At 37.8% G+C, this 25,941-nt stretch overlaps 1 protein-coding gene across 4 annotated transcripts in view; it reads right to left on the reverse strand.

Annotated features, from left to right (window-relative positions):
• The window catches only part of CFAP70 (cilia and flagella associated protein 70), a 113,474-nt gene that overhangs the window by 21,818 nt on the left and 65,715 nt on the right, over window positions 1-25,941 (reverse strand). For 3 of the 4 annotated variants that reach the window (XM_086680002.1, XM_086680000.1, XM_086680001.1), the window contains exons 18-22: window positions 20,208-20,341; window positions 19,971-20,086; window positions 19,551-19,772; window positions 6,049-6,207; window positions 5,182-5,303 (exon numbers count right to left, since the gene is read on the reverse strand). In XM_086680002.1, the coding sequence (XP_086536128.1) occupies window positions 5,182-5,303; window positions 6,049-6,207; window positions 19,551-19,772; window positions 19,971-20,086; window positions 20,208-20,341 (753 nt within the window). The remainder of the gene's footprint in view (window positions 1-5,181; window positions 5,304-6,048; window positions 6,208-19,550; window positions 19,773-19,970; window positions 20,087-20,207; window positions 20,342-25,941) is intronic. The other variant, XM_086680003.1, reaches the window with a different exon arrangement.

Below are 25,941 nucleotides of genomic sequence, written 5' to 3' on the forward strand. Positions count from 1 at the left end.
GGAGGCTCTGTAGCTGTTCCCTCTACCTGCATTTCTGGCTCTTTGCCATGGGGTGATAGTGACTTATTTAATCCGAGAGACAGAAAGTCTGTTTCTCTACTAGGAAAGGTTAATGTGTTAAAAGTTCTTGTTTGACGTGGCCCACTCCAAGCCAGGTCATAATTCTTTCCCTTTCTTGAGCTTGCTCATCCTCAAGTGGAACATGCACTCTGCAGGATCAGAGCCATTCTTCTGGCTCCCGGATCTTTCTGACTCCTTGCTTCATGGATATATTTCTTGTTTCCCATGTGGTAGGAAGACCTCACAGAATGTTCTTCTCTGGGAGAAGGGGGTAATTCTCCAGTAATTCTACCTGTCAGGTAAGTCAAATCTGAGACCAGTCACATCTCCAGCCCATTTTTTTTTTCAATATATGAAATTTATTGTCAAAATGGTTTCCATACAACACCCAGTGCTCATCCCAAAAGGTGCCCTCATCAATACCCATCACCCACCCCCCCTCCCTCTCACCCCCCATCAACCCTCAGTTTGTTCTCAGTTTTTAAGAGTCTCTCATGCTTTGGCTCTCTCCCACTCTAACCTCTTTTTTTTTTTCCTTCCCCTCCCCCATGGGTTTCTGTCAAGTTTCTCAGGATCCACATAAGAATAAAACCATATGGTATCTGTCTTTCTCTGTATGGCTTATTTCACTTAGCATCACACTCTCCAGTTCCATCCACGTTGCTACAAAGGGCCATATTTCATTCTTTCTCATTGCCACGTAGTACTCCATTGTGTATATAAACCACAATTTCTTTATCCATTCATCAGTTGATGGACATTTAGGCTCTTTCCATAATTTGGCTATTGTTGAGAGTGCTGCTATACACATTGGGGTACAAGTGCCCCTATGCATCAGTACTCCTGTATCCCTTGGGTAAATTCCTAGCAGTGCTATTGCTGGGTCATAGGGTAGGTCTATTTTTAATTTTCTGAGGAACCTCCACACTGCTTTCCAGAGCGGCTGCACCAATTTGCATTCCCACCAACAGTGCAAGAGGGTTCCCGTTTCTCCACATCCTCTCCAGCATCTATAGTCTCCTGATTTGTTCATTTTGGCCACTCTGACTGGCATGAGGTGATATCTGAGTGTGGTTTTGATTTGTATTTCCCTGATAAGGAGCGACGTTGAGCATCTTTTCATGTGCCTGTTGGCCATCCGGATGTCTTCTTTAGAGAAGTGTCTATTCATGTTTTCTGCCCATTTCTTCACTGGGTTATTTGTTTTTTGGGCCCTTTGTCCGATATGTCATTTGCAAATATCTTTTCCCATTCCGTTGGTTGCCTTTTAGTTTTGTTGGTTGTTTCCTTTGCTGTGCAGAAGCTTTTTATCTTCATAAGGTCCCAGTAATTCATTGTTGCTTTTAATTCCCTTGCCTTTGGGGATGTGTCGAGTAAGAGATTGCTACGGCTGAGGTCAGAGAGGTCTTTTCCTGCTTTCTCCTCTAAGGTTTTGATGGTTTCCTGTCTCACATTCAGGTCCTTTATCCATGTTGAGTTTATTTTTGTGAATGGTGTGAGAAAGTGGTCTAGTTTCAACCTTCTGCATGTTGCTGTCCAGTTCTCCCAGCACCATTTGTTAAAGAGACTGTCTTTTTTCCATTGGATGTTCTTTCCTGCTTTGTCAAAAATTAGTTGGCCATACTTTTGTGGGTCTAGTTCTGGGGTTTCTATTCTATTCCATTGGTCTATGTGTCTGTTTTTGTGCCAATACCATGCTGTCTTGATGATTACAGCTTTGTAGCAGAGGCTAAAGTCTGGGATTGTGATGCCTCCTGCTTTGGTCTTCTTCTTCAAAATTACTTTGGCTATCCGGGGCCTTTTGTGGTTCCATGTGAATTTTAGGATTGCTTGTTCTAGTTTAGAGAAGAATGCTGGTGCAATTTTGATTGGGATTGCATTGAATGTATAGATAGCTTTGGGTAGTATTGGCATTTTGACAATATTTATTCTTCCAATCCATGAGCAGGGAATGTCTTTCCATTTCTTTATATCTTCTTCAATTACCTTAATAAGCTTTCTATAGTTTTCAGCATACACATCTTGTACATCTTTGGTTAGATTTATTCCTAGGTATTTTATGCTTCTTGGTGCAATTGTGAATGGGATCAGTTTCTGTATTTGTCTTTCTGTTGCTTCATTGTTAGTGTATAAGAATGCAACTGATTTCTGTACATTGATTTTGTATCCTGCAACTTTGCTAAATTCATGGATCAGTTCTAGCAGACTTTTGGTGGAGTCTATCGGATTTTCCATGTATAGTATCATGTCATCTGCAAAAAGTGAAAGCTTGACTTCATCTTTGCCAATTTTGATGCCTTTGATTTCCTTTTGTTTTCTGATTGCTGATGCTAGAACTTCCAACACTGTGTTAAACAACAGCGGTGAGAGTGGGCATCCCTGTCGTGTTCCTGATCTCAGGGAAAAAGCTCTCAGTTTTTCCCCATTGAGGATGATATTAGCTGTGGGCTTTTCATAAATGGCATTTATGATCTTTAAGTATGTTCCTTCTATCCCGACTTTCTCAAGGGTTTTTATTAAGAAACGATGCTGAATTTTGTCAAAGGCCTTTTCTGCATCAATTGACAAGATCATATGGTTCTTCTCTTTTCTTTTATTAATGTGATGTATCACGTTGATTGATTTGCGAATGTTGAACCAGCCCTGCATCCCAGGAATGAATCCCACTTGATCATGGTGAATAATTCTGTTTATATGCTGTTGAATTCGATTTGCTAGTATCTTATTGAGAATTTTTGCATCCATATTCATCAGGGATATTGGCCTGTAGTTCTCTTTTGTTACTGGGTCTCTGTGTGGTTTGGGAATCAAAGTAATACTGGCTTCATAGAATGAGTCTGGAAGTTTTCCTTCCCTTTTTATTCCTTGGAATAGCTTGAGAAGGATAGGTATTATCTCTGCTTAAACGTCTGGTAGAACTCCCCTGGGAAGCCATCTGGTACTGGACTCTTTATTTGTTGGGAGATTTTTGATAACCGATTCAATTTCTTCGCTGGTGATGGGTCTATTCAAGCTTTCTATTTCCTCCTGATTGAGTTTTGGAAGAGTGTGGGTATTTAGGAATTTGTCCATTTCTTCCAGGTTGTCCAATTTGTTGGCATATAATTTTTCATAGTATTCCCTGATAATTGTTTGTATCTCTGAGGGATTGGTTGTAATCATTCCATTTTCATTCATGATTTTATCTATTTGGGTCATCTCCCTTTTCTTTTTGAGAAGCCTGGCTAGAGGTTTGTCAGTTTTGTTTATTTTTTCAAAAAACCAACTCTTGGTTTCGTTGATCTGCTCTACAGGTTTTTTTAGATTCTATATTGTTTATTTCTGCTCTGATCTTTATTATTTCTCTTCTTCTGCTGGGTTTAGGCTGCCTTTGCTGATCTGTTTCTATTTCCTTTAGGTGTGCTTTAGATTTTGTATTTGGGATTTTTCTTGTTTCTTGAGATAGGCCTGGATTGCAATGTATTTTCCTCTCAGGACTGCCTTTGCTGCATCCCAAAGCGTTTGGATTGTTGTATTTTCATTTTTGTTTGTTTCCATATATTTTTTAATTTCTTCTCTAATTGCCTGGTTGACCCACTCATTCGTTAGTAGGGTGTTCTTTAACCTCCATGCTTTTGGAGGTTTTCCAGACTGTTTCCTGTGGTTGATTTCAAGCTTCATAGCATTGTGGTCTGAAAGTATGCATGGTATAATTTCAATTCTTGTATACTTATGAAGGGCTGTTTTGTGACCCAGTATATGATCTATCTTGGAGAATGTTCCATGTGCACTCGAGAAGAAAGTATATTCTGTTGCTTTGGGATGCAGAGTTCTAAATAGATCTGTCAAGTCCATCTGATCCAATGTCTCATTCAGGGCCCTTGTTTCTTTATTGACTGTGTGTCTAGATGATCTATCCATTTCTGTAAGTGGGGTGTTAAAGTCCCCTGCAATTACCACATTCTTATCAATAAGGTTGCTTATGTTTATGAGTAATTGTTTTATATATTTGGGGGCTCCCGTATTCAGTGCATAGACATTTATAACTGTTAGCTCTTCCTGATGGATAGACCCTGTAATTATTATATAATGCCCTTCTTCATCTCTTGTTACAGCCTCTAATTTAAAGTCTAGTTTGTCTGATATAAGGATGGCTACTCCAGCTTTCTTTTGGCTTCCAGTAGCATGATAAATAGTTCTCCATCCCCTCACTCTCAATCTAAAGGTGTCCTCAGGTCTAAAATGAGTCTCTTGTAGACAGCAAATAGATGGGTCTTGTTTTTTTATCCATTCTAATACCCTATGTCTTTTGGTTAGGGCATTTAGTCCATTTACATTCAGTGTTATTATAGAAAGATATGGGTTTAGAGTCATTGTGATGTCTGTATGTTTTATGCTTGTAGCGATGTCTTTGGTACTTTGTCTCACAGGATCCCCCTTAGGATCTCTTGTAGGGCTTCTCCAGCCCATTTTTAAAAAAGATTTTATTTATTTATTTTGAGAGAGAGAAACTGTATTCACAAACGTGGGGCAGGGGCAGAGGGAGAGGGAGAGAGAGCATCTTAAGCAGGCTCCATGCTCAGCACGGAGCCCAACGTGGAGATCCATCCCATGACTGTGAGATCATGACCTGAGCCGAAATCAAGAGTCAAGGCGCCCCTGCAGCCCAGTTTTACAAGTAATAACTTTAATATTTTTATTCCCCACATAGCACTGTGTATCTGCTTCCAATTGTTTACAACCTAGAGAGAAATGAGGGTATAATTAGCCTCCTGTTAACCCCCAACACTCACATAATATGAATTCCGATAATAAAGTGATATTAGGCTACATATGCCTTTAGAGCCTGATTTTGCTCTGCTGGTATTCTTCATGGAGCAGATGTATAGTGAGGTACATTTCACTGCTACTTCACTGAAAGTGGGTAATATTATTTGCCAATTTGATACTATCTCAATTTGCATTTTCATCATGAATGATGAGAGTGGTTCACATTTGGATATTCACACCATTGGGCCTACAGTGTGCCCTCAAAAGCATATTTGATTTTTGTATCATAATATTAAAGCTTGGAAGGGTACCACTGAATAATCATTTCGCTAAAATCTTTCTATCTACTTGCCCTTTTCCAAATATTCTGACCTGCACAGCATTGACCTTCATCAAGAAGCGTATGGTCTCCATGAAGATGGTGGCAGGAGTTTGGGAAACACCATAAGGGCTGGGATGCAAAAAGGTTGATGAATCTTGACATTTTGATGTTTCTGAAATTATTATATTAAAAGAATAGATGGTTAGACGTAAAGGAAAAGAATGTCGGAAGCTCAGACATACAAATGTAGCAAGGAGACTATTCTAATCTATGAGAGAGGTTATAACCTGAAAAGCAATAGATTCCTCTATAGCAATGGTCCCTAAAGATCTCAAAAGTTCTCAAGGTTAGTCTACTGGTGGTTCCAAATGCAAGTCACAACCAATGAAATGGTTTTTTAATGTATGCAGATCATCCTGAATGTGATGTAGATATTCTAAAAATGATCGTTGTTTGAAAATCTTAAGTTTGGGGGCACCTGGGTGGCTCAGTTGGTTAAGTATCTGACTCTTGATTTCAGTTTACGTCATGATTTCATAGTTTGTGGGTTTGAGCTCCACAGACTGCCATGTCCACACTTTCAGTGCAGAGCCTATTTGGAATTCCTTCTCTACCTCTCTCTCTGCTTCTCTCTCTCTTTTTCTCTCTCTCTCAAAATAAATAAACTTGAAGAAAAAAGAAAATCATAAGCCTGTAGTTAGCTACTTCTCTGAGATAATATAAAACCTTGCTTATGGAAAGAGCTACACTACTGAATTTGGATTATCAGAGTTTAGCCTCATATGAAGGAACTTAGGTGATATGACTAATCAACTTCACACAAGTTAAGATCACCATTTTGGTAATCATAAGTGTTTTCATCATTGTCTACTTTGTTTACGCTCTTCTTTCAAGTGGAAATCTTTATTCCTAAGTACCTTTTTTTGCTGGTATGTCTTTGAGAAGTATATTGGATGGTTTTTGGCTGATAGTTGGATCTTGATATTGTAGGGACAAAATGTTTTCTCGTGAATCAGACTGCAGTTTGGAGGATTCTTCAAGAAAGTCATCTAGAATGTATGATGGATCTCTTGGTCCTAAATAGATTAAACTTGAATGAGAAAAAAACCCCACCTTCCTACATTGGATATTAAAAGGTTATTACAGGAGATAAAATATAATTATTTTCAAAGCATAAGAAACATATTACCTAAATATTGTAAGGACAGACTTCTTTTGCAGCCTTTAATATTTCTTTTTTTAAAAAAGATTTTATTTTTAAGTAATCTCTAGATCCAACAAGGCTCGAGCTTACAACCTTGAGATCTAGCGTCCCATGTTCCACTGACTAAGCCAGCCAGGTGCCCCAAACTTTTTATATTTCTGAATAATTTGAAGAGTACAAGCTAAACTGATAGCACAGCTTTCTATAACTAGGACCCCTAGTCCAACCCTCCTGCTAGCCTAAGTCATGAAAATGTCAAACAAATACCTATCATAAAAGTTATTTGCTAAACCCAGCATGTCAAGAAAGTTAATATATTTTTAGATTAAATTAAAACTCTTGAAGGACAGGAATTCTACTCATTTTATCTCAGTGTTCAAAAATCACCATCATCATCATCATCATCATCATCATAAGTAGCTATATTTGAGCATGACTATATGCCAGGAATTGTACTAAAAATTGTACTAAAAACGTTATTGTATAATCTAATTTATTTTTCACAACATTCATTATGCTCCTTTGGAGAAAGTGAATCACAGAGAAGTTAAATAATTGGTTGAAGCTCCAGAACATGTCTTGCTGCCTCTCAAATAAATAAATGTTTGACAAATTTTTAAAAAAGCAGTACCAGGCAGGAAATGATCAGTACCAACTGACTCCCAATTAGAAGAAGTCACCCTTCTTCTAAAAGATATGGCTTTGAAAAATAGGTAGAAGTTGGATAGGTAGAGGGGGAGGGGCATTTAAGGCTGAGAGCATGCCATTGGCAAAAGCATGGAAGTAGTGAACTAGTTTTTAATGTTTATTTTTGAGAGAGGAGGAGAGAGAAACAGAGCATGAGTGGGAGAGGGGCAGAGAAGGAAGGAGACACAGAATCCAAAGTAGGCTCCAGGCTCTGAGCTGTCAGCACAGAGCCCAACACAGGGCTCAACCCACAAATCTCGAGATCATGACCTGAGCTGAACTCGCTCGCTCAGCTGACTGAGCCACCAAGGAGCCCCAAAAACTAATTTTTTTTAAGTTTATTTATTTATTTTGTTTATTTTGAGAGGGGAGGAGGAGGGGCAGAGAGAGAGTCCCAAGCAGGCTCCACTCAGCAAGGAGTCCAATGAAGGGCTCGAACTCACAAACCATGAGATGACCTGAGCTGAAATCAAGAGTCAGATGCATTAGTGAGCTAATTATTTTAAAAAGTATTGAGGATTACATAAATAAAATGAAGGGAAAGACAGGTTGGAGGCTAGACTGTACTGATATTTTAATGCTAGGATTTTTCTTCTGTAGACAAAAGGAGAACACAGTGAAAAGTTTTGAACAGAAAAATTATTAGATGAAAGCAGTATTTTATGGAGATTACTCTAGCAGTGCTACATAGCAAGAAGAAAAAAATGCAGACAGAGACAAAGAGGTTTGTAATAAGGCTGTTACAACAATCTTGGTATTTGGTAATAAAGAGTCGTGTAAATTTAAAGGGAAGATGCAAGGAGCATTTTGAAAGAGAACCAGCTGGTCTTGAGAATTAATCTAATAGAAGGATGCCGGAAGTTCAATACAGAAAGTAAGAGGATGCAGGGATGACTCAGATCTGCCTAATATAGTGAGTGATGTAGAGTCAATTTGAGAGATGAAGAGTTAAGTTTACTAGCAGAGAAACCCAGCTCCTAGGTTCTGGAGGGATGTCAGGGCTAAATACAGAAATTTGAGAGTCATCAGTAGTAAAAGGAAAACTGTGAGTGCAGGTGAGCTCTTAGAAAGTATGACTATATTATTGGGAAATGAGTACATCTAATGAGTGTAATAATAAAGAGAAGCTTACAAAGGAAACCCAAACTGTTGGGATATGTAGGAGGCAATCCAACATGTATTTCAGGAAGGAGAGAGTGGTTAAATACCTCAGACTAATGATTGAGGAGTAAGCTATGATCTTAGTGAAAAATATTAATATCCAACTTTTCTGAGGTATAATTTACATATAATAAAGTGCTCCCTTTTGAGTATATACTTCAGTGCATTTTAACAAATGTATACACTTATGTACTCACTGTCACAATCAGGATAAAAAGATTTCTACCCCAGAAAGCTCCCTTGTGTTCTTTGAAGGTAATCCTCAACTCCCATCCAAAGGCAACCGTTAATCTGCTTTTTGTCAATACAGATTAGTTTCGCCTTTTCTAGAATTTCATTTAAATGGAATATATAGTATCTATTCTTTTGCATCTGGCTTATTCACTTAGCATAATGTTTCTGAGATTCATCCATGTGTGTGTATCAGTAATTTGTTTCTTTTTACTATTGAGTGGTTTTTGATTGTGCACATAAGAAAAAAATTTATTATCCATTCATCTACTGATAAACAGTTGGATTGTTTCCAGTTTTTGCCTGTTATAAATATATCTGTTATGAACATTTGTGTACAAATTGCAATGTTTCCATTTCTCTTGAGTAAATACCTAGGAGTGAAATTGCTGGCACATGTATAACTATTTTTAAACTGCCAGTTTTTCCAAGTGGCTATTAGCATTTGGCATTCCCACCAAAAGTTTGAGAGTTCCAGCTATTCTACATCCTTGCCATAACTTAGTATTATTATTTTTAAAAATTTTAACTATTCTAGTGGTAAATTGCATCAATTTTCAAATGTAAGACCAAACTTACTTCAATTGGATATATTACCTTTTATATATATTGCTGAAAGTCATGGACTAATATTTGTTAAGAATTTTTGTGTCTAGGTTCATGAAGGCTATTGGTGTGTACATTTCTTGGGATGGGTTTGTCTAACTTTGAATATCACAGTAATAACTATGGTTAAACTGTGGGAAGTATTCCCTCTTCTATTTTCTGAATCTATGGAAGGAATGGGGTAGCCTGAAGTTTTGTCTTTTCTTTTCTTTTTTTTTTTTTAAGTTTATTTATTTATTTTGAGAAAGAGAAAGAGAGAGGGAGGAGAGAGAGAAAATCCCAAGTGCAGAGCCCGATGTGGGGCTCAAACTCCTAAACTGTGAGATCATGACCTGAGCCAAAATCAAGAGTCGGACACTCAACCAACTAAGCCACTCAGGTTCCCCTGTCTTGTCTTTTTCTTTTTTAAAAATTTTTTAATGTTTATTTACTTTTGAGAGAGAGAGAGAGAGAGAGAGAGCAGGGAGGGGCAGAGAGAGGGGGAGACACAGAATCTGAAGCAGGTTCCAGGCTCTGACCTGTCAGCACAGAGCCCGATGCAGGGCTCAAACCCATGAACCAGGAGATCACAACCTGTGCTGAAGTCTGCTTAACCGACTGAGCCACCAAGGCACACCTCTTATTTTTTTAATAGAAGTATTTAAAGCTATAAATTTCCCTCTGGGAACTAATTAATTCATCTTACCAATTTTGGTTTGTTGTGTGATTCATTACATTCAATTTGAACTATTTTGTGATTTCTTCTTTGACATATGGGTTATTTAGAAATGTATTGTTTAGGGGCACCTGGGTGGCCCAGTTGGTTGAGCGTCCAACTTCAGCTTAGGTCATGATCTCACAGTTTGTGAGTTGGAGCCCCGCATGGGACTCTGTGCTGATAGCTCGGAGCCTGGAGTCTGCTTCAGATTCTGTGTCTCCCTCTCTCTCTGTCCCTCCTCCGCTTGTTCTCTGTCTCTCGAAAATGAATAAATGTAAAAAAAAAAAAAAATTTAGAAGTGTATTGTTTAAATTACAAATACTTGAAATTTTCCTATATATCGAGTCATGAGCTGGTAAATGTTCAACAATTGGCTTTTAGCTATGTGAGAAGGCTGATTTGTAGTGTTTACTGATTTCTATGATATAAAGTCCCCAATCATGGCTGATTTCAAGAAACCAATGTTACATCGCTGAATGAAGAGTTAGGAAGAAATGCACAATAGCATACCATTATGTAATATTTCTACATATGAATACAATTAGATATAAATAACTTCAACAGTACAGATGATAGTAAAATAATAAAGAAGTAATAAGTTTTGAATATTAGCTTTTTTGGGTAGTTTTTGTTGTTGTCTTCATTTTACATGGAGCTTTATATTTTAAGACTTCACGTAAGTGCTCACAATTGCTACTTGTAAGGATTTTTTAACTCTTTATTTTGAAATAATTATAGATGCAAAGGAAGTTGCAAATACAGAGCATGTAGTTCCAATGTACCCTTACCAGCCTCTCTTCAATGGTGACATCTTATACAACTATAGTATGGTATAATATCAAAACCAGGAAATTGATACTAGTACAAAACTCTTTAGTGCACTAAAGACCTCATCTATTTTTGCCAGTTTTCATATACATTTGTGTGTGTGTGTGTGTGTGTGTGTGTGTGTATGTGTATGTAGTTCTAAGCATTTTTATCCCATTTTATAGATTCTTTTAACCACTACCATAATCAAGATACACACTGTTAGGCAACAAAAGTAAAAATCAACAACTGGGGCTCTATGAAACTAAAAAGCTTCTGTACAACAAATGAAAACTTGTAAAAAAATGAAAAGGCAACCTACTGAATGGGAGAAAATATTTGCAAATCATACATCTGATAAAGCGTTAATGTTTAAAAAATATAAAGAATTCCTACAACTCAATAGCAAAGAAAACAACAATTTTATTTTAAAAATGAGCAGAGGATCTGAATAGACATTTCTCCAAAGAAGACGTATTAGCTGGTCAACAGACACATGATAAGATGCTCAACATCACTAATCATCAGGGAAATGCCAATCATAACCACAATGAGATATCACCTCACATGTGCTAGAATGGCTATTATCAAAAAGACAAGAAATAATGAGTGTTGGTGAGGATATGAAGATAAGGGAACCCTTGTGCACTGTGGTTTGGAATGTAAATTGATGCAGCCACTATGGAAAACAGTATGGAGTTTCCTCAAAAAATTAAAACTAGAAATACCCATATGATCCAACAATTCCACTTCTGGCTTATCCATAGGAATGAAAATAAGAACTTGAAGAGATATATATACCTTCTCATGTTCATTGCAGAATTATTTATAGTAGTCAAGACATGAAAGCCACCTAAGTATCCATCAATGGATGAATGGACAAAGAAAATGTGGTATACAATGGAATATTATTCAGCCATCAAAAAGAATGAAATATTGCCATTTGTAACAACATGGATGCATCATGAGGATATTATTATATAGTATTAGCATAATGTTGTTATGCTATAATATCCTATATTATATATAGGTATGATATGATACAGAGAAAGACAAACCCAATATGATCTCACTTACATGTAGAATATTAAAAAAAACAAGAACACAAAAAAAGAGCCTTGAAATCATTAAGAATAGATTAGTGGTTGCTAGATACAGGGTATAAGAGGTAGGTGAATTGGGTGAAGGTAGTCAAAGGGTACAAACTTCCAGTTAGAAAATAAACAAGTCAGGTAATGTACAGCATGGTGACTATAGTTAATAATACTCTATTGTATATTTGAAAGTTGCTGAGAGAGTAGATCTTAAAAGTTCTTATCACAAGAAAAAAATATTGTAACTGTGTGTGATGATGGATGCTGAGTAAACTTACTGTAGTGATCATTTTGCAATACATACAAATATTGAATCGTTATGTTGTATACCTGAAACTAAATAATGTTATATATCAATTATACTTTAAATTAAAAATATACAAAGAACTCTTAAAACTCAACAATAAGAAAACAAAGCCTGATTTAAAACTGGCCAAAGGGGTGCCTAGGTGGCTCAGTAGGTTGAGTGCCCGACTCTTGATTTCAGCTCAGGTCATGATTCCAGGATCGTGGGAGCAAGTCCCACATCAGGCTCCATGCTGAATGTGGAGCCTGCTTAAGATTCTCTCTCTTGTGCTCTCCCTCTGCCCCTCTCCCCTGATCTCATTCTCTCTCTCTAAAACAAAAAGTAAAAACAAAAAAAATGGCCAAAGACCTTAATATGCACCTCACCAAAGAAGATATACAAATGGCACATAAGCATATGATAAGATACTCCTCATCAAATGTCATTAAGAATGTTAATAAAAAGAGAGACTACACATGGGTAGGGGAAAGGAGTATATGAAAAATCTCTAACCCTTCCTTTCAACTTTGTTATGAACCTAAAACTCCTCTAAAAAATAAGTCTATTAAAAAATAATTGATTAATATAAAAAAATTAAATAAAATTTAAAAACCTAGGAGAGGGAAGATGGCGGCATAGGAGGACGCTGGGCTCACCGCGCGTCCTGCTGATCACTTAGATTCCACCTACACCTGCTTAAATAACCCAGAAAACCACCAGAGGATTAGCAGAACGGAGTCCCCAGAGCCAAGCGCAGATGAGAGGCCCACGGAAGAGGGTAGGAAGGGCGGCGAGGCGGTGCGCGCTCCACGGACTGGCGGGAGGGAGCCGGGGCGGAGGGGCGGCTCGCCCGCCAAGCAGAGCCCCCGAGTCTGGCTTGCAAAAAGCGGAGGGGCCTGACGGACTGTGTTCCGACAGCAAGCGCGACTTAGCGTCTGGGAGGTCATAAGTTAACAGCTCTGCTCAGAAAGCGGGAAGGCTGGAGGACAAAGGGAAGGAGAGCTGCTGAGCCCCCGGACGACAGAGCTCAGTTTGGTGGGGAACAAAGGCGCTCGCCAGCGCCATCTCCCCCGCCCATCCCCCAGCCAAAATCCCAAAGAGAACCAGTTCCTGCCAGGGAACTTGCTCGCTCCGCGCAAACACCCAACTCTGCGCTTCTGCGGAGCCAAACCTCCGGCAGCGGATCTGACTCCCTCCTGCTGCCACAGGGCCCCTCATGAAGAGGATCACCTAAGGAGAAGCAAGCTAAGCCTGCCCCTCCTGCCCCTGTGCACCTTGCCTACCCACCCCAGCTAAGACGCCAGATCCCCAGCATCACAAGCCTGGCAGTGTGCAAGTAGCCCAGACAGGCCACCCCACCCCACAGTGAATCCCGCCCATAGGAGAGGGGAAGAGAAGGCACGCACCAGTCTGACTGCGGACACAGCGGTGGGCTGGGGGCAGACATCAGGTCCGACTGCGGCTCCGCCCACCAACTCCAGTTATACACCACAGCACAGGGGAAGTGCCCTGCAGGTCCTCACCACGCCAGAGACTATCCAAAATGACCAAGCGGAAGAATTCCCCTCAGAAGAATCTCCAGGAAATAACAACAGCTAATGAGCTGATCAAAAAGGATTTAAATAATATAACAGAAAGTGAATTTAGAATAATAGTCATAAAATTAATCGCTGGGCTTGAAAACAGTATAGCTGACAGCAGAGAATCTCTTGCTACAGAGATCAAGGGACTAAGGAACAGTCACGAGGAGCTGAAAAACGCTTTAAACGAAATGCATAACAAAATGGAAACCACCACGGCTCGGATTGAAGAGGCAGAGGAGAGAATAGGTGAACTAGAAGATAAAGTTATGGAAAAAGAGGAAGCTGAGAAAAAGAGAGATAAAAAAATCCAGGAGTATGAGGGGAAAATTAGAGAACTAAGTGATACACTAAAAAGAAATAATATTCGCATAATTGGTATCCCAGAGGAGGAAGAGAGAGGGAAAGGCGCTGAAGGGGTACTTGAAGAAATAATAGCTGAGAACTTCCCTGAAGTGGGGAAGGAAAAAGGCATTGAAATCCAAGAGGCACAGAGAACTCCCTTCAGACGTAACTTGAATCGATCTTCTGCACGACATATCATAGTGAAACTGGCAAAATACAAGGATAAAGAGAAAATTCTGAAAGCAGCAAGGGGTAAACATGCCCTCACATATAAAGGGAGACCTATAAGACTCGTGACTGATCTCTCTTTTGAAACTTGGCAGGCCAGAAAGAATTGGCACGAGATTTTCAGTGTGCTAGACAGAAAAAATATGCAGCCGAGAATCCTTTATCCAGCAAGTCTGTCATTTAGAATAGAAGGAGAGATAAAGGTCTTCCCAAACAAACAAAAACTGAAGGAATTTGTCACCACTAAACCACTAAGCCCTACAAGAGATCCTAAGGGGGACCCTGTGAGACAAAGTACCAGAGACATCACTACAAGCATAAAACATACAGACATCACAATGACTCTAAACCCATACATTTCTATAATAACACTGAATGTAAATGGATTAAATGCGCCAACCAAAAGACATAGGGTATCAGAATGGATAAAAAAACAAGACCCATCTATTTGCTGTCTACAAGAGACTCATTTTAGACCTGAGGACACCTTTAGATTGAGAGTGAGGGGATGGAGAACTATTTATCATGCTACTGGAAGCCAAAAGAAAGCTGGAGTAGCCATCCTTATATCAGACAAACTAGACTTTAAATTAAAGGCTGTAACAAGAGATGAAGAAGGACATTATATAATAGTGACAGGGTCTATCCATCAGGAAGAGCTAACAATTATAAATGTCTATGCGCCGAATACCGGAGCGCCCAAATATATAAAACAATTACTCATAAACATAAGCAACCTTATTGATAAGAATGTGGTAATTGCAGGGGACTTTAACACCCCACTTACAGAAATGGATAGATCATCTAGACACACAGTCAATAAAGAAACAAGGGCCCTGAATGAGACATTGGATCAGATGGACTTGACAGATCTATTTAGAACTCTGCATCCCAAAGCAACAGAATATACTTTCTTCTCGAGTGCACATGGAACATTCTCCAAGATAGATCATATACTGGGTCACAAAACAGCCCTTCATAAGTATACAAGAATTGAAATTATACCATGCATACTTTCAGACCACAATGCTATGAAGCTTGAAATCAACCACAGGAAACAGTCTGGAAAACCTCCAAAAGCATGGAGGTTAAAGAACACCCTACTAACGAATGAGTGGGTCAACCAGGCAATTAGAGAAGAAATTAAAAAATATATGGAAACAAACGAAAATGAAAATACAACAATCCAAACACTTTGGGACGCAGCAAAGGCAGTCCTGAGAGGAAAATACATTGCAATCCAGGCCTATCTCAAGAAACAAGAAAAATCCCAAATACAAAATCTAACAGCACACCTAAAGGAAATAGAAGCAGAACAGCAAAGGCAGCCTAAACCCAGCAGAAGAAGAGAAATAATAAAGATCAGAGCAGAAATAAACAATATAGAATCTAAAAAAACTGTAGAGCAGATCAACGAAACCAAGAGTTGGTTTTTTGAAAAAATAAACAAAATTGACAAACCTCTAGCCAGGCTTCTCAAAAAGAAAAGGGAGATGACCCAAATAGATAAAATCATGAATGAAAATGGAATTATTACAACCAATCCCTCCGAGATACAAACAATTATCAGGGAATACTATGAAAAATTATATGCCAACAAATTGGACAACCTGGAAGAAATGGACAAATTCCTGAACACCCACACTCTTCCAAAACTCAATCAGGAGGAAATAGAAAGCTTGAACAGACCCATAACCAGCGAAGAAATTGAATCGGTTATCAAAAATCTCCCAACAAATAAGAGTCCAGGACCAGACGGCTTCCCAGGGGAGTTCTACCAGACGTTTAAAGCAGAGATAATACCTATCCTTCTCAAGCTATTCCAAGAAATAGAAAGGGAAGGAAAACTTCCAGACTCATTCTATGAAGCCAGTATTACTTTGATTCCTAAACCAGACAGAGACCCAGTAAAAAAAGAGAACTACAGGCCAATATCCCTGATGAATATGGATGCAAAAATTCTCAATAAGATACTAGAAAATCGAATTCAACGGCATATAAAAAGAATTATTCACCATGATCAAGTGGGATTCATTCCTGGGATGCAGGGCTGGTTCAACATTCGCAAATCAATCAACGTGATACATCACATTAACAAAAAAAAAGAGAAGAACCATATGATCCTGTCAATCGATGCAGAAAAGGCCTTTGACAAAATCCAGCACCCTTTCTTAATAAAAACTCTTGAGAAAGTTGGGATAGAAGGAACATACTTAAAGATCATAAAAGCCATTTATGAAAAGCCCACAGCTAACATCATCCTCAACGGGGAAAAACTGAGAGCTTTTTCCCTGAGATCAGGAACACGACAGGGATGCCCACTCTCACCGCTGTTGTTTAACACAGTGCTGGAAGTTCTAGCAACAGCAATCAGACAACAAAAGGAAATCAAAGGCGTCAAAATTGGCAAAGATGAAGTCAAGCTTTCGCTCTTTGCAGATGACATGATATTATACATGGAAAATCCGATAGACTCCACCAAAAGTCTGCTAGAACTGATACATGAATTCAGCAAAGTTGCAGGATACAAAATCAATGTACAGAAATCAGTTGCATTCTTATACACTAACAATGAAGCAACAGAAAGACAAATAAAGAAACTGATCCCATTCACAATTGCACCAAGAAGCATAAAATACCTAGGAATAAATCTAACCAAAGATGTAAAGGATCTGTATGCTGAAAACTATAGAAAGCTTATGAAGGTAATTGAAGAAGATTTAAAGAAATGGAAAGACATTCCCTGCTCATGGATTGGAAGAATAAATATTATCAAAATGTCAATACTACCCAAAGCTATCTACACATTCAATGCAATCCCAATCAAAATTGCACCAGCATTCTTCTCGAAACTAGAACAAGCAATCCTAAAATTCATATGGAACCACAAAAGGCCCCGAATAGCCAAAGTAATTTTGAAGAAGAAGACCAAAGCAGGAGGCATCACAATCCCAGACTTTAGCCTCTACTACAAAGCTGTCATCATCAAGACAGCATGGTATTGGCAGAAAAACAGACACATAGACCAATGGAATAGAATAGAAACCCCAGAACTAGACCCACAAACGTATGGCCAACTCATCTTTGACAAAGCAGGAAAGAACATCCAATGGAAAAAAGACAGTCTCTTTAACAAATGGTGCTGGGAGAACTGGACAGCAACATGCAGAAGGTTGAAACTAGACCACTTTCTCACACCATTCACAAAAATAAACTCAAAATGGATAAAGGACCTGAATGTGAGACAGGAAACCATCAAAACCCTAGAGGAGAAAGCAGGAAAAGACCTCTCTGACCTCAGCCGTAGCAATCTCTTCCTCGACACATCCCCAAAGGCAAGGGAATTAAAAGCAAAAGTGAATTACTGGGACCTTATGAAGATAAAAAGCTTCTGCACAGCAAAGGAAACAACCAACAAAACTAAAAGGCAACCAACGGAATGGGAAAAGATATTTGCAAATGACATATCGGACAAAGGGCTAGTATCCAAAATCTATAAAGAGCTCACCAAACTCCACACCCGAAAAGCAAATAACCCAGTGAAGAAATGGGCAGAAAACATGAATAGACACTTCTCTAAAGAAGACATCTGGATGGCCAACAGGCACATGAAAAGATGTTCAGCGTCGCTCCTTATCAGGGAAATACAAATCAAAACCACACTCAGATATCACCTCACGCCATTCAGAGTGGCCAAAATGAACAAATCAGGAGACTATAGATGCTGGAGAGGATGTGGAGAAACGGGAACCCTCTTGCACTGTTGGTGGGAATGCAAATTGGTGCAGCCGCTCTGGAAAGCAGTGTGGAGGTTCCTCAGAAAATTAAAAATAGACCTACCCTATGACCCAGCAATAGCACTGCTAGGAATTTATCCAAGGGACACAGGAGTACTGATGCATAGGGGCACTTGTACCCCAATGTTCATAGCAGCACTCTCAACAATAGCCAAATTATGGAAAGAGCCTAAATGTCCATCAACTGATGAATGGATAAAGAAATTGTGGTTTATATACACAATGGAGTACTACGTGGCAATGAGAAAAAATGAAATATGGCCTTTTGTAGCAACGTGGATGGAACTGGAGAGTGTGATGCTAAGTGAAATAAGCCATACAGAGAAAGACAGATACCATATGGTTTCACTCTTATGTGGATCCTGAGAAACTTAAGAGAAGCCCATGGGGGAGGGGAACAAAAAAAAAAAAAAAAAGAGGTTAGAGTGGGAGAGAGCCAAAGCATAAGAGACTGTTGAGAAATGAGAACAAACTAAGGGTTGATGGGGGGTGGGAGGGAGGAGAGGGTGGGTGATGGGTACTGAGGAGGGCACCTTTTGGGATGAGCACTGGGTGTTGTATGGAAACCAACCTGACAATAAATTTCATATAAAAAAAAAATTTAAAAACCTAGATGAAATAGATGAATTCCTAGAAAGTATAAAATACCATGAATAACACAATAAGAAATACAGAACACAAATACATTAAATATTAATAAAATGAAATGGTAGACACCTTCTCCTGCAAAAAACAAACAAAAAAACCCACCCAGGCTCTTGTTTTATGGTTGAGTTCTGTCAAACTTTCAAGTCAAAATCAATTCCAATCATGTATAAGTTGATAAATAATATATATGTTGGTAAAGAATAAATCAGAAAATTCTAGAAATTTCCTAGAATTCAAAAATTTTAGACATGCAAAGTCACTGATGGTGACAGAGAGATGCTTGGTGGTTGTTTGGAAATGGGTGCAAGAGAAAGAGATTCAAATGGGCACAAGGAGAGTTTTGGAGATTTGGGATATGTTCATTACCTTGATTGTGGTGATGTTTTCATGGGTGTGTTCATATGTCAAACATATCAAATTGTATGTGTTAAATATGTGCAGTTTATAAATGTCCATTACATCTCAGACAAACTGTTAAAAATACATGCACACAAAATAATAATGCGCAACAACATATAAACAAAATACCATATGCAAGAAACACATAAACAAAAACCCACATATTAAATTAAACACATTAGAATGATTGATTCTCTAAAATGGAGGAAAGGAGAATGGCAATGAAGGACAGGGAAAAAAGGGTGTGTGTGTGTGTGTGTGTGTGTGTGTGTGTGTGTGTGTGTGTGTAAATAAATAAATAAACTTAAGAACCACAAGAGAGGGATTGAGAGTGTTGGAAAAGAAAGTGATGGGATAATGAAAGAAATTTACTCTGCTACAATGATACCTTTTTTATGCATACACAGAGACAGTAAATTCTCTAAGATTCAAAAACCTGAATAGCAACAGTGAAAACTTCACACTTGCAAACATATGAATGAGGAAATATTTAGAAGGAGTCTTTCTTGGTGTACCTGGGACAACTCAAAACTCCATCTACTAACTCATTTAACAAATATTTGCCAAGTACCTACAATTTGCCAGCTCCTATTCATAAGGCCACTAATTTTCCTAATAGCCACTCATCATCTCCGTTTCCTGGTCCTACCTGCTGCCGCTTCCACCGTCATTGCTGTTGCAGAACCATTAGTGATTCCCCAAGGGCCTAAACTGGATTCTACTTTCCCTCCTTCTTCAATGTACTCTACAGTACCAGTGCCCCTCTGCTTCGCTACTTGTGCCTGAAGCATTCGTGCCTGAAGTTGTTTGAAGGCTTCATGAAATGCCATTTCCATTCGAATATCATTGTTTTGAATTTCATAGTACAAACCTGAAGAAAGAAAAATGCTAAAATAAATGTGACTGGTTTTCTACCACCATATACTAAAGAATTGCAACATTTCACTTGTCTTTCCAAATTTTTTGCCAAAGTTTAAGAACCACATGATGAGTTACTAGAGAATGAAAAGAGAAAGGGAGAATCTTATAATGGAAAAAAACACATTGATATCACAGGAAAATACCATACCAAGTAAAGTCCAGGCTACAACATTAGTTGGTTCCAAGCAAGTAGCATCCTCAAAGAAAATTTCTGCCTGCTCATAGTTCTCCATCAAGACAGCCAGGACACCACACAGCAACAGGCTGAGAAGAGACCAGCAACGTGATTAACAACATGGTCCCGTGTCACAGTCATGGAACCAAGAAAATTTCTTACAGAAGCTTATCTGCTCCTACTCATTCTTCACTTATCTTCCACCCATACCTGTGGATATGATTCTGGTTGAGGGAAAGGGCTCTCCGAAAACACTCCTGTGCTTTGATGTTGTCCTCAGTTAGGAGGCAGAAGGCACCGTAGTCCAGCCAGTGTTCCAAGTTCTGGGGCTCACGGACCAACCTCTATCACATGAAGCATTAGGAGGACCAAGATTATTGCACAGTATGTCATATTTTTATGCACATAAAACCACAAATACCATAAGTTTTATGAAAGCAGAAACTATGTCATTTTTTGTTTACCACTGATATCTGAATGTCTAGCACAGTCACCGTTCTGGTTTATAATATGTGGTGAATAAATATTGGAATGATTTAAAAATTAAATTTTCAACTCATTCCTTCCTAGTGTCAATGTTCTGGTTACCATAAGCTTATCCAATTACTTGGAAACCTAGATTCATTTTACAGTTCATTTTAAAGATTCATCGATAATCATTTTTGTCATAGCCTTGAGATGGCAAATATAAATTTAAGTACAAATATGAAAAAGAAGCATCTCATAATAAGTGAAAACTACAAAATACTGTTGAAACAATTAAAGGTGACATAAATAAATAGAAACACATCCAATGTCCATAGATTGAAAGACTTAATATTATTAAGATGTCAATACTGTCCAAAGAAATTTACACATTCAATATAATCTCTATCAAAATCCCAATGATATTTTTTGCAGTAATGGAAAAACCCATCCTAAAATTTACATGGAATCTCTAGGAACCCTGAATAGGTAAAACAAACTTGAAAAAGAACAAAACTGGAGGACTCATACTTCCTGATTTCAAAACTTACAAAACTATATAATCTGTGTGGTACTGGTATCAAGACAAATATATAGAACAATGGGATAGAATAGAGAGTTCAGAAATAAATCCTCACATTTATGGTTAAATGATTTTTGACAAAGGGGCCAAGACCATCCAATAGGTAAGGACAGGCTTTTTTTTTTAAATATAATTTATTGAAAAATTGGTTTCCATACAACATCTCATCAAGTGCTCATCTCAACAAGTGCCCTCCTCAATGCCCATCACCCACTTTCCCCTCTCCCCCACCCCCAACAACCCTCAGTTTGTTCTTAGTATCCAAGAGTCTCCTATGGTTTGCCTCCCTCCCTCTCTGTAACTTTTTCCCCCCATCTCCCTCCCCCATTGACTTCTATTAAGTTTCTCAGGATCACCTATGAGTGAAAACATATGGAATCTGTCTTTCTCTGACTGACTTATTTCACTTAGCATAATACCTTGCAGTTCCATCCATGTTGCTGCAAATAGCCAGATTTCATTCTTTCTCATTGCCATGTAGTATTCCGTTGTATATATAAACCACATCTTCTTTATCCATTCATCAGTTGATGGACATTTAGGCTCTTTCCATAATTTGGCTATTGTTGAAAGTGCTACTATAAACATTGGGGTACATGTGTCCCTATGCATCAGCACTCCTGTATCCCTTGGATAAATTCCTAGCAGTGCTATTGCTGGGTCATAGGGTAGTTCTTTTTTTAATTTTTGAGGAACCTCCACACTGTTTTCCAGAGCGGCTGCAAGGGACACACTTTTCAACAAACAGTGCTAGGAAAACTGGATATCTGCATCCCCATGCAAAAGAATGAACTTGGACCCTTACTTAACACCATATAAAAAAATTAATTCAAAATGGATCAAAGACCTAAATATTAATGCCTAAAACTATAACAACTATAACACTTTGAGAAGAAAATATGTCACAATAGCTTCATGATTCTGGACTTGGCAATGATTTCTTAGATATGACACCAAAGGCACAGGAAACAAAAGAAAAAACAGACAAATTGAACTTCATCAAAAACTTTTAAAAAACTTTTGTACATCAGGGGCACCTGGGTGGCTCAGTCAGTTAAGCATCTGAATTGGGCTCAGATCATGATCTCATGGTTTGTGGGTTCAAGCTCCCCATTGGGCTCTGTGCTAAAAGCTCAGAGCCTGGATCCTATTTCAGCTTCTGTCTGTCTGTCTCTCTCTCCCTCTCTCCCTCTCTCTCTCTCTCTCTCTCTCTCTCTCTCTCTGCCCCTCCTTGCTCATGCTCTGTCTTCTCTCTCAAAAATAAACATTAAAATTTTTTTAATTAAAAAAAACCTTTTGTACATCAAAAGAAACTATCAACAGAGTAAAGAGGTAACTCATAGAATGGGAGAAAATATTTGCAAACCATATATCTGGTAAGGGGTTAATATTCAGGATATATAAAGAACTACTAAAACTCAACACCAAAAAGTTAAACAACCTGACTCAATAATAGGCAAAGGACTTGAATACACATTTCTCTGAAGATCTACATATGGCCAAAATACATAGAAGATGCTCAACATTACTAATCATTAGGGAATGAAACCACAATGAAATACCACCTCATACCCATTAAGAGAGGCAGGGTCAAGAAAACAGAAAATAACAATTGTTGAGGGTGCAGAGTAATTAGAACTCTTGTAAACAGCGGGAATGTAAAAATGGTGCAGCCACTTTGTAAAACAGATGGTTGTTCCTCAAAAAATTAAAAATAGAATTACCATGTGATACAGCAATCCCACTTCTGTATATATACCCACAAGAATTGAAAGCAGAGTTTCAAAGAGATATTTGTACATCCATGTTCAAAGCAGCAATATTCATAATAGCTTAAAAAGTATAAGCAACCCAAGTGCCCACTGACAGATGAATGGGTAAGCAAAATATGGTATATACATACAATGGAATATTAGCTAGCTTTAAAAAGGAAGAAAATGCTGACAGATGTTACAACATGGATGAACTTTGAGAACATATGCAAAGTGAAATAAGGACATAAAGACATAACATATGATTTATATAGATTGATGTTTTGAAGTTGTTATAGTCTGAATATTCCTCTGTCAATTAATTTAGAACATTAATTCCAAAAAATCTGGAACATATTTTCCTACTAAAAAATTATAAATGTGAAAAGATGTTCAAAATAACTTGATATTTGAGAAATGCAAAATAAAACCACAATGAAATACCACTTCACACCCATTAGAATGGCTATAATTGTTTAAAAGATGTATAATAATAAGAATTAGTGAGAATATGAAAAAAATGGAACCCTCATCTATTGCTAGTGGGAATATAAAAGAGTACAACCTTTTGGAAAACAGTTTTGCATTTCCTCAAAAAATTAAGCATAGAGTTACCATATGACCTAGTAATTCCACTCCTAGGTATACACCCAAGAGAACTAAAAACATATGTCCATATTAAACTTAAACAATAAATGAATGTTTATAGCAGAATTATCCATAATAGTCAAAAAGTGGATATTAGTCAAATACCCATCACCTAATGGACAAATAAACAAAATGTGCTCTATCTACACAATGGAATGTTACTGAGCCATAAAAAGAAATAAAATACTAATACATACTATGACATGAATGACCTTTAAAGACATGCTATTTTATAACTGGCAGTTTGTACCTATTGATCCCCTTCACCTGTTTTGCCCATTCCCCCACCCCCACACAACTGAACACCAAAAAAACAAATAATATGATTAAAAATGGACAGAGGACCTGAATAGACATTTTTTGAAAGAAGATGTACAGATGTCCAGCAGATGCTTGAAAAGATGCTCAACATCACTCATCTTCGGGGAAATGAAAATAGAATAGCTAGTGTCAAAAAGACAAAAAATAACAAGTATTGGCAAGGATGTAGAGAAAAAGGAACCCTTGTGCACTGTTGATGGGAATGTAGATTGGCGTAGCCACTATGGAAAACAGCAGGGAGGTTCCTTAGAAGATTAAAAATAAAAATATCATAGAACCCAGTAATTACACTTCTGGGTATTCACCCAAAGAAAACCAAAACACTAATTCAAAAACATATGCACCCCTATGTTTATTGCAACATTATTTACAATAGCCAAGATATGGAAGCAACCTAAGTGTCTATCAATAGCTGAATGGATAAAGAAAATGTGGTGTGTGTGTGTGTGTGTGTGTGTGTGTGTGTGTGTGTAATGGAATATTATTCAGCCATAAAAAAGAATGAAATCTTGTCATTTGCAACAACATGGATGGGCCTAGAAGGCACTACGCTAAGACAAATAAATCAGACAGAAAAAGACAAATTCCATATTTCATTTATATGTAGAATCTAAAAACAAAGCAAAACAAACAGCAACAAAAAACCAGAAACAGATTCATAAATATAGAAAATTGGTAGTTGTCAGAGGAGGAGTGGGAGGATGGGTGACATAAGTGAAGGGGATTAAGACATACAGACTGCCAGTCATAAAATAAATAAGTCATAGGAATGAGAAGTACAGCACAGGGAATGTAGGCAATAATGTCATAATAACTTGTATGGTGACCAATGGTAGCTATGCTTATTGTGATAAGCATTTTGTAATATATATAATTGTCAAATCGCTATATTGTACACCTGAAAGTGTTGAATACAAAATTGTATTCAACTATAGTTCAATTTAAAAAAAGAATATCATATAAATGACACCATACAGTATGTAACCTTTTGACAGTGTCTTCTTTCACTCAGTATAATGCCTTTGAAATTCATGCAAGTTGTTGTGTTAGTAATACATTTCTTTTATTGCTGAATAGATTATATGGATAAGCCATAGTTTATTTAGTCACCCTTTAAAGAACATTTGGGGGGCGCCTGGGTGGCGCAGTCGATTAAGCGTCCGACTTCAGCCAGGTCACGATCTAGCGGTCTGTGAGTTCGAGCCCCGCGTCGGGCTCTGGGCTGATGGCTCGGAGCCTGGAGCCTGTTTCCGATTCTGTGTCTCCCTCTCTCTCTGCCCCTCCCCCGTTCATGCTCTGTCTCTCTCTGTCCCAAAAATAAAAAATAAAAAATAAAAAAAAATAAAGAACATTTGGGTTGCTTCTGTTTGAGCAATTATGAATAAAGTTTCTGTAAGCATTCATGTACATAAGATTTTACTTCTTTAAGGTAAATATCCAGGAGTAGGTCATATGGTGAATGTATAAGACACTGCCAAACTATTTTCCAGAATGACGTTATCATTGTGCATTTCCTCTGACAAAGTATGATGGTTCCAGTTGCTTTGTATCCTCATTAGCACCTTGTATTGTCAGCATTTTCACTGTAGTTACTCTAATAAGTTGTAGTGGCATCTTATTGTGGTTTTAATTTGCATTCCACAATAGCTAATTATGTTGAATATCTTTTCATGTTCTTATTTATCATATTTAGTGAAATATCTGTTCAAATCTCTTGCCCATTTTTATTTAGTTGTTTTCTATTGTTGAATTTTAAGAGTTCTTAATATTCTGGATACAAATAAATCCTTTGTCAGATATATGTCTTGCAGATATTTTCTCCTTTTCTTTCTCTTAATAGTGTCTTTTACAGACCACACATTTTTAATTTTGATGAAGTTCCATTTATCATATTTTTCTTTTATGTATCATGCTTTGGTATCATGTCCAAGAACTCTTTACCTAACTCCAGATCATGAAGACCTTCTCCTTTGTTTTCTTCTAAAATATTTATCGTTTTATGGTTTAGATTCAGATGTGTGGTCCATTTTAAGTTGATTTTTTACAATGTTTGAGGTTTAAGTCAAAGTTCATTTTTTGCATATGGATGACCATATGCAAACCAGTGATTCTAAAGCCATTTCTTTGAAAAGATTGTCCTTTCTCCATTGAATTTCTTTTACATGTATGTCAAAAA

The sequence above is a fragment of the Puma concolor genome, chromosome D2, assembly GCF_028749965.1.
Source record: "Puma concolor isolate L17-30 chromosome D2, mPumCon1.1.hap2, whole genome shotgun sequence".
Taxonomy (NCBI): domain Eukaryota; kingdom Metazoa; phylum Chordata; class Mammalia; order Carnivora; family Felidae; genus Puma; species Puma concolor.